General features: G+C 42.2%; 4 protein-coding genes across 4 annotated transcripts; all 4 read left to right on the top strand.

The window, feature by feature from the left end:
• Positions 1 to 326: 326 nt before the first annotated feature.
• Positions 327 to 2,206, top strand: JH06_0901 (long-chain-fatty-acid-ligase; the record flags this gene model as incomplete). The annotated part of the gene is made up of 5 exons (XM_014673593.1): positions 327 to 448; positions 479 to 599; positions 629 to 1,150; positions 1,181 to 1,465; positions 1,496 to 2,206. The coding sequence occupies 5 exons, from the start codon at positions 327 to 329 to the stop codon at positions 2,204 to 2,206; spliced, it is 1,761 nt and encodes a 586-aa protein (XP_014529079.1).
• A 276-nt stretch (positions 2,207 to 2,482) lies between these two features.
• On the top strand, positions 2,483 to 4,837 carry JH06_0902 (hypothetical protein; the record flags this gene model as incomplete). Its single annotated transcript, XM_014673594.1, has 10 exons — positions 2,483 to 2,725; positions 2,756 to 2,911; positions 2,942 to 3,124; positions 3,154 to 3,276; positions 3,299 to 3,391; positions 3,422 to 4,002; positions 4,027 to 4,090; positions 4,119 to 4,269; positions 4,299 to 4,400; positions 4,425 to 4,837. 10 exons carry the CDS (start codon positions 2,483 to 2,485, stop codon positions 4,835 to 4,837), a joined length of 2,109 nt encoding a protein of 702 aa, XP_014529080.1.
• Positions 4,838 to 5,593: 756 nt separating this feature from the next.
• JH06_0903 (hypothetical protein) lies at positions 5,594 to 6,528 on the top strand (the record flags this gene model as incomplete). Its single annotated transcript, XM_014673595.1, is given in 7 exon segments — positions 5,594 to 5,617; positions 5,629 to 5,687; positions 5,718 to 5,792; positions 5,821 to 6,067; positions 6,080 to 6,237; positions 6,268 to 6,368; positions 6,398 to 6,528. The coding sequence occupies 7 exon segments, from the start codon at positions 5,594 to 5,596 to the stop codon at positions 6,526 to 6,528; spliced, it is 795 nt and encodes a 264-aa protein (XP_014529081.1).
• Positions 6,529 to 6,640: 112 nt separating this feature from the next.
• JH06_0904 (metallopeptidase M24 family protein) lies at positions 6,641 to 8,702 on the top strand (the record flags this gene model as incomplete). The annotated part of the gene is made up of 8 exons (XM_014673596.1): positions 6,641 to 6,671; positions 6,704 to 6,835; positions 6,866 to 6,988; positions 7,031 to 7,260; positions 7,290 to 7,636; positions 7,666 to 8,248; positions 8,279 to 8,381; positions 8,440 to 8,702. The coding sequence occupies 8 exons, from the start codon at positions 6,641 to 6,643 to the stop codon at positions 8,700 to 8,702; spliced, it is 1,812 nt and encodes a 603-aa protein (XP_014529082.1).
• Between the last annotated feature and the right edge of the window lie 218 nt (positions 8,703 to 8,920).

Below are 8,920 nucleotides of genomic sequence, written 5' to 3' on the forward strand. Positions count from 1 at the left end.
TGTACAATCAATGACGATATTCATACCTTTCCTGATCTCTATGCGTTTGTACTTTTCGACCCTTTTACTCTAGTTTTGGATCCAAGAGAAATCCAGGTGCAGCATTTCTAGGGTATCGTCCCAATAATCAGGGTGTTATAGGGGACTATGAATGGATAACGTAGCCAATTGTTGGATAATGAAGTATTAGGTATGAAGAATGTACGAAAGCTATCGAGGCCTACTCGCGTGCCTTGGTGAAGTATGATCTGTTGTCAGTGACAGATGGAACAAAGAAACGGTCTGATGGAACTCCAGTTAAGATATATGTCTATTTTCATCAATAGATGAGAACAATTGGGCATTTCTTAAGGAATTGTCCAACTGCTGTTATCTCCCAGTATGGTGTTTGGAGGGTAAATGGTACGGTTGTGACTCTGTACGACACTCTGGGTCCTGAAGCTCTTGCGTAGGAATCGAGGAAGAGGTTCATTGGTAGGACGATTGTAAGTGAGGCAGAGTTGAAGACTGTTGTCTGTACTCCCGCTTCCGGTATGATGTTATTGCGCTGTTTGGATACGGACCCAGAGAGATTTAGTTTTATCAAGAATTTGATTATTGTAGGAATTCTGAAATGAGTTGAGAATAGGATGGAACAATTTCAGAGGAGTTAATGAGTATGGGAGAGCGTTATCAGGTTCGACTGTATTGTTTTGAAGAGTTGGTGAAGGAAGGTGCTTCGTTGCCTGAGGTTGAAACATCTCTCTTGACTCCAGAAGATATGTGTATGATTTGTTACACATCGGGTACTACAGGGGTTCCGAAGGGGGCATTGCTAACCCATGGAAATATGATTGCTGTGTCGACAGCAGTGGTTCAGTACATTGATACCATCGGAGGTCTGACGAATGAAGATATTCATATGTCGTATCTCCCAATGGCTCATGTTTTTGAGCACTTTGTGCAGTCTGCTATTGTCTACTACGGAGCGCGAATTGGGTTCTATCAAGGAGACACGACAAAGTTAGTGGATGACATTTTGCATCTGCGACCTACGATTTTCCCATCAGTTCCTCGACTATTGAACCGAATTACAGACAGTATCTTTGCTAAGGTTCGGAAGCAGAGTGGTATAGTTCAGATGTTGTTTAGCAAAGGATTTGAAACGAAAGTAGGGGATGGATAGCTGCTTGAAGGATAGAAGTATAATCTTCTTCACGAGAATCGTTTGGATCATCCTGTCTATGACAAATTGGTTTTCAAGAAGATTTGTTCTGTTATTGGACTGGATCGACTCAAGTTTATTGTCACCGGGTCGGCTCCAATCACAGATGATTGTTTAATTGCCTTGCGTGTGATTATGGGATGTCCCGTGATCCAGGGATTAGGACTCACAGAGACTGGAGGAGGTATTTGCTGCTCTTATTTCCAAGATAATTGTACTGTGGGTCATTGTGGAGGTATTATTTGTTGTGGTGAGGCTCGAGTATGTATGATAAGGATGAATGAACTGTAGTTGGTATCTGTTCCTGAAATGGGATACTCAATTACTGATACCTATCATGGAAGAGAGGTAGCTGCTGATGGTACAGTGATTCAACCTGGAATTGAATGCAGAGGAAGAGGAGAAGCATGCTTTCGTGGTTGTAACATCATTCAAGGTTACTACAAGCGTCCCGAGATCAATAAGGTTGTATTTGATTCGGAGGGTTGGTTCCATTCCGGCGATATTGCAATGTGGCTACCTAATGGCGCTATTCAAGTTATTGATCGAAAGAAGGATATCTTTAAGTTGGCACAAGGAGAATACATTTCTCCGGATAAGGTGACAGCTGTATATCAAGAATGTCCTGTTGTATCTTCAGTCTTTGTGTATGGTGATTCGTACCAGTCCTTCCTGGTGGCGATTGTCGTTCCTGAAGAGAGTGAGTTGCGAAAGGCACTACGAGAACGAGGAATGGATGAGGCGGACTCGGATTTTGGTAATATGTGCAAGAGTGATGCTGTGCGGGCAGTAGTGTTTGAGGAGATGAGTAAGGTTGCTAACAGCAGTAAGCTTATGGGTTTCGAGAAGGTGAAAAATGTGTACTGTGATTCAGATCCATGGACTGTCGAGAATGGCATGTTGACTCCCACCATGAAGTTGAAGAGGGATTACAGCAAGAATCACTACAAGGGAGTGATTGACCAGTTGTACAAGGAGGGAATGATGAAGATTAAGCAGTAGTTACAATGTTTGTTGGAATCACAAATGATTGGAATCAAAAGAGAGTGATTTGAAAATTGATTCTGCAGGATACTAGGAATATATCTACTGCTAGTGAAGGATACAAAGTGCAACAAGAACTAGCATTCCCAATTCGAATGGCCTGATTTACCTAGGATTGGTTGTTTTAGACAATAGTGAAGTGATTGCTAGAACGTTCTTCAGGGGATATTTGTCCATTCCCGCGAAGACAGGGAGAATCCTCTTTCTTCAGACCCTTTCGTAAGACCAAAGAAAATGCAAACTTTTGATATTCCGTCATCGATTGCTTTACCTTCCTATGAATTCACGGAATCTGCCGATATCGGTTTGGATTCTTTCGAATTAATACGATGTATTGGATATGGAGCTTATGGGCAAGTGTGGCTGTGTGAAAAGAAGGACTCGAAAGTTCTGTATGCCATTAAGATCCTAAACAAGGCCCAGTTGGCTCGTCCATCTACACTAAAGCGAACAATCCGTGAACGAGAGTTGCTTGAAGTGGGGATAACATTAGGATATGATGTGTAGATCATTGATAGTCCGTTTGTTGTGAAGTTACGCTTCTGTTTTCAGGATGAGTTGAACATCTACTTTGTCACAGACTACTATTCTGGCGGAGATTTCTTTGCTTTAGTGGAGCAACAACCATATAACCGATTACCGGAAGCTACCGCTAGACCTTATGTAGTGTTCTGTTGTAGAGTTCATATGTAGTTAGCAGAAGTGATAATGGCGTTGGCAGATCTGCATCAGCGAAATGTCGTTTATCGTGACTTGAAGATGGAGAATATCTTAATGACAAACAGTGGTCATATCATCCTCACAGACTTGGGAATGAGTTGTCTTCTTCCTCCAGGGCAACGTTCCATCAGTTATGTGGGAACACCTCAATACATGGTAGTGAATTGGATTCTGCTTTATTGTAGTCTCCCGAGATTATCAATCGTCGAGGCCATGACAAGGATACGGACTATTGGTCATTGGGTGTTCTGGCTTATCAGATGATGGTTGGCGTAGTTCCGTTTAATGGAAATAGCGTTGAAGTGGGTGTAAGGAAGGACTGATATTCAGACGATTTTTTCTCGAATCACACGTCAAGCAGTGATTCAACCGCCTATGTTATCACTCAATGCTCGCAATCTCATTACTGCACTGTTGGAGAAGGTATTCCATTGGGTTCAATGTTACTCGTAGAATCCAGAAGATCGTCTTGGTCATCATGGTATTGAAGAGATCATGAGTCATCCATTCTTCCGAGGGGTGGATTGGGATGCAGTTCGGTGTCGTTCAACCCCTCTTCCTTTGACGCCAGCCTATACACAGATGACGAGTATCGCCAGTGGTGAGATATCCCCGAAAGGAGTTGGTATATCTGAGTTGTATGATGATCAGCCATCCATTTTTGATCGCTTCTCCCCCTATGTTGATGGGACGAATCGTTATCTCCAGAAGCAGTTACTAAAGCAGACACTAGTATCCTGGATGCGATATGAGATTAATCCTCGTTTGCTCTGTCACTTCGACTCCCGAGTGTTTGGAATCGTTCCCTCGAGAGGGATCTGGCCGCAAGAACGTCGAGGAGATCACACACTTTCGGGGAATGGGTACTTTCCATACAACTCGAAGGATGAATTAATCGCACATCTCCAGAACGAACGGTCTCTTTTCCCCAATCTTGTTCTCTGTCTTAGTCAGATGTCAGCAACAATTGAAGAAAAAACGGTCCTCTTTGAAGGTGACAGGTGTGTGTGTCAGTGGCGAATCTGGGGGTTTCTGTAATGAAGTGATTTGAATTATAGTCGAAACGAAGCTGATGCCTTTGTCTGCTTACATGGTTCGATGACAGCTCGTATCACAGCAGATGTAGGATTGGTGTGTGTATACCAAGTAGAATATGATCCATCAATTGGATATCAACACTTCGATTTCACCTATGCTATTATTCTCATCGCTAAGTGACACTCCTTCTGCTCTTGCAATCCAAAGTCCGGTTGATATTCTTCATTGTATCGTTCAGACACTGGAACATCCGACAACAAAGGGTAAGACTGGATGGAGCTGTGACAAGTAGCTTTCGAGGAGATTCTTCGGAGTTCAGCTATGCAGACTCTTCAATCGTATGATATCCATATCCAGAAGACATCAGTTGAGACTGTTGCAGTGATGCGTCTGAGTTGATGTTCTCTGTGATATATAGGACTCCAACAAGTAGTTCCGACGTTGTACGAGGCACTACGGAATCGATGTGTTAGCGTCATCTCCCGACCTGTGTTGCCCACTCCATCGAATTCGATTTCGTTTGTCCTTTCGGGTGTCCATGTGTCGACACTCTTTGGTCTGGCTCCTGTCAATGATATTGCCCATGTCTATGGCTACTTGTCGATAAACAACAATCAATTGAATGGAGTGATACGGTTGGATGCTTTGTGTGACTACACTGCACTCCAGGATCTGATTCGTGTGATTCAGGGAAATGAAGACGCCATCCTCAATAACCTCATCAATAGTCTCCGTTTTGATGTTGTTCTTTGTCTTGGTCTTCACCGTAGGGAGAGATTGAAAGAGCGTGTTGGCTGGAAATATGCAATGGGTTTAGGAAGTGTGATGTGATGTTGATTATGGTGAGTATCAAACAGTTGGCAAAGCAATGGTATTTGAAGGTAGGAAGAAGTAAAGTATTAGTATGTAGGGAAAAGATGAGTCGATTGATGAGATTTATCAGTGTATCCAATCAAAATTGAATATTGAGAGTTGGGAGAATTTGCTGTCAAGTGACGAGGCTTGCCTGTCGATTCCCAGCTTGTAGTTGAATAGATGCGAATTTACAGCTAGGATCCAGAAAAAGTTGTTTATTTTATTACTATCTGTTGCAGTTCAAGAGTTTCTTTCTCATGAGTTGGTTCGTGCTACTTTCTATCTTGTTTGTTATTGTTACCTGCTCTTTAATCATTACTGACAAAGAACACTAACTATCACATTATTTGTTTATGAGCATTGACTTATCACAATATATTGAGCCTCTTGAGGTTTGTTTGGACCAGAAGCAGCAGGCTCTTACGATTCCGTATATATGTAACTCGATGACAGTAACTCCAAATACAGCCAAATTGTAGGTACACGATATCGGGAACGAGTTTTGTAGGATTCTTAAAGAAATTGCTGAAAAGCGAAAAGAGGCTGTGATTGCTGTGCTATGTGTGACAGGAATTAGGAATGGCAAGTACACAATGTTTTTGTGTAGTTCAAATGCATTACAAGGTATTCTTATGTTTGGCTTGTCATTGTGAGATATGCGGAGTGGATTCTCGTTAATCACATCTGTTCATTACTATAGTGTATCCCCCAGATCCAATATTTCAATTTCAGATGGTGTTGGTGTTGGAAGGAATCGTGAGGTGTAGATTTGTAATTCGATAAACGGAGCAATTCGAGATCGAGGAGCTGAAGTGGATATCTCGAGGTTGAAGTGGTGGTGGCTGTTGATGTGTAGCCATTCCCACATTATCAATAGTTCGATTAAATTGAATCAGTCTGCTTCTCGAACATTCTCTCCTCCAAATATGCAGTAAATGTGTTCCTGTCATTCAATCTAGAGTTCACTCTTCTCCATCAAAGAATCTTCTAAAATCGGGTGCTTCGCAATCAAGTGTTAAGAGTTTATTTGCAAAGGCGCCTTCAAAGAAGAAGGAATCAAGTCTGGTAGTTGAGAAGGAAGTGGTAAAGGAGAGTGTATCAGTTAAGAAGAGTACGGTAGCAAAGGAAACTACAACCGCTGAGGAAGATCTATTTGATGAAGAGGAGAGCGACGATGATGTAATTGCTGTAGTTGTAATATGGGGAGTCGATGTATAGAAACGCAATCGGATTCGTCAGCTACAGTTGTATGCTGATAGTGAGGAAGAAGAGACTCCCAAGGAGGAGATAGAAAACTCTCGGGAGATGGTAGACTCACAAGAATCGCAGGAACGGACGAAATCAAAGAAACGAAGTGAACCTGTCAATGGAGCCATGTAGAATTATGTATTCTGACTGATTTTTAGGGATTTCTTTGCAAAGAAAGTACAAAAGGAAACTCCTGAACATCCTGGGAAACGATTGAAGAAGAAGTTGCGAGAGGTACCTGGTGAGGATGGCTTCTCTTGTATCTGTTATCGAGGGATTGATGATTAGACCTTGAAGAGTACTATGAAGAGGAAGATGTTCCTGAAGAGATACCAGTGGAGACTCCGGTAGTAAAGCCGAAATCTCCAGTTAAAAAGGCGAAACAAACCTCAATTGCAAGTTTCTTTAGCAAGAAGTGAGCATTGACTTCATTCATGTTTGTTGTTCCAAAGTTACATTTTCTCGAAACAGTTTGTATACGGAATTGTATCATTGATTGAATGTATTAGTAATGCTCTAGACGCTATAGCTATGAATGCTGCTGATAAGTTGGCCCAGTTGCGTAGAGGATAGGTGGTGATTTGTAATGGCTAGGGAGCGTTATGGAAGCAAAGAAATTGGATGCATATGTAATTCCAAGCGAAGATCAACACATGAGCGAATATGTTCCTGATTGTTATCAAAGGCGTCGTTGGATCTCAGAATTCACTGGATCTGCTGGAACGGGTTTGGGTAGACTCTTTCGTTGACAAGTAGCAGTAGTAACAAAGAGTGAAGCCCTTCTTTGGACAGATTCTCGCTATTTTCTGCAGGCATCCAACCAGTTACCTTCGTTTTGGACGTTGATGAAAATGGGAACGGAAGATTGTCCTAAAATGAGTGTACACGCATGGAAATGTCTTTTACTATAGGAATGGTTAGAAAACAATCTTCCAGAGAAGAGTCGTGTTGGAGTGGATGGAACTCTAATCTCGTCTACAAGTGGGGAATTGATAGCAACACGACTGAAAAAGAAATCAATTGAATTTGTCTGTGAAAAGGAGAATCTCGTTGATTTAGTGTGGAAGGATCGTCCTGCAATTCCTTGTACACCTGTTGTATATTTGTCAACGGAAGATGCAGGAGAAAGTGTTCAGAGCAAAGTGAAAAGAGTACTCCAAAGGATATTGATTCATTATAGGTTCGTAAAGCCATTAACGAACTGAATGCTAACACCCTCATTCTGACGACACTTGCCGATGTCTGTTGGTTGTTGAATATTCGTGGAGATGATATTGCTTTCAATCCGTATGTCTACGGATATGTCGTTATTGATCCTGAAGCGGTGCATTTCTTTGTTCATGAAGGTCGTATTGACAATAGTCACTTCAGGGATGTGAATGTGATTCTCCATCCTTATGACTCCTTTTCGTCCTTTATCAATGAATTACATGAACGGAGTGATGTGAAGCTGTGTTTTGACAAGAAGGATGTGAGTTTCCAGTTGTCCCAAGCTGTGTCAGATCTGAAGCCTCTTTCAGTTCTGAAGTAGTCATAAGTGGGAGATGTGATTGTAGTCCTGTGAGTGTAATGAAGGCAATGAAGAACTCGTTAGAAGTAGCTCACATCAAGGAGGCCTTCCTTCGTGATAGTGTGGCAATGATTCATCTGTTGTATTGGTTGGAAAATCAGATTGATACAGGTCTTACAGAAGTTGAAGTGGCTGAAAAATCGACAGAACTTCGTCGTGAGCTAGCCGGATCATTCGGAGACTCCTTTGAACCAATTGTAGGATATGGTCGTAATGCTGCCATTGTTCACTACAAGCCAGAGAAAGAAACAGCTGCTACGCTAGGTCGTGATTCATGTGTCCTGTTGGACACAGGTGGTCAGTACCATTGGGGCACGACAGATATTACACGAACCGTGGTAATTCCATCAGATCCGTCGTTGAGAAAGGTGAATATGGATTATCGGAGGCGATATACGGCAGTGTTGAAGGGTCATATTGCTCTGGAATGTATTCGTTTCCCCGAAGGAACTCGTGGTATTCAGTTGGATGTTCTGGCTCGGAAGGCTCTGTGGATGATGGGGCTTGATTATGGACACGGTACAGGTCATGGTGTTGGTTATTTCAGCGGTGTACATGAAGGTCCTGATGTGAGAATGCGAAGTGAGGATGATGGATAGTCGATTAGTTGTCGTCCGACACAGTATCAGGGAGGACTAAAGGAGGGAATGACGATGACAGACGAGCCGGGATATTATGATGAAGAAGGTGGATACGGCATCCGTATTGAGAATACGTTGTATATCCTTCGAGAATCAGATGATTGGTACCTTAATAGTAGTGGTTGAGAAGACGGATTATGTGAATGCTTCTTTCGGATGTCGGTTCCTTCATTTTGTCCCATTATCATATGTCCCTATTCAAGCCAGTATGTGTGTGAAAGAGATGTTAGAAGAGTGGGAGAAGAAATGGCTTCAAGAGTATAATCAAGAATGTGTCGATAGAATGAAGCCTTTGATTCATGATGAAAAGGTATTAGAGTGGCTACAGAGACAAGCAGACGAGGCGAAAGAATTGTATGAATGTTTGTTTGTAGATCTTTGATTATTTACACGTAATTAGACTTTGGAGAAACAGTAGATGTGGTATTTCTGTGTGTAGAGTTGCTAATCTATTCAGTACAGTATCTCACAGACTAGATAGTTCCATTCCTTCCAACAAATACAATCTTCACAACTTCCTTATTCCTCTTCAGCCATAGCAGCCTTCTTAGCAGCAATACGCTCCTTGCGTTGCTCGAGAGTCAGCTTCTTGGGATGAGC

Source organism: Blastocystis sp. subtype 4 (genome assembly GCF_000743755.1).
Source record: "Blastocystis sp. subtype 4 strain WR1 chromosome Unknown seqid_0035, whole genome shotgun sequence".
Lineage (NCBI taxonomy): Eukaryota > Bigyra > Opalinata > Blastocystidae > Blastocystis > Blastocystis sp. subtype 4.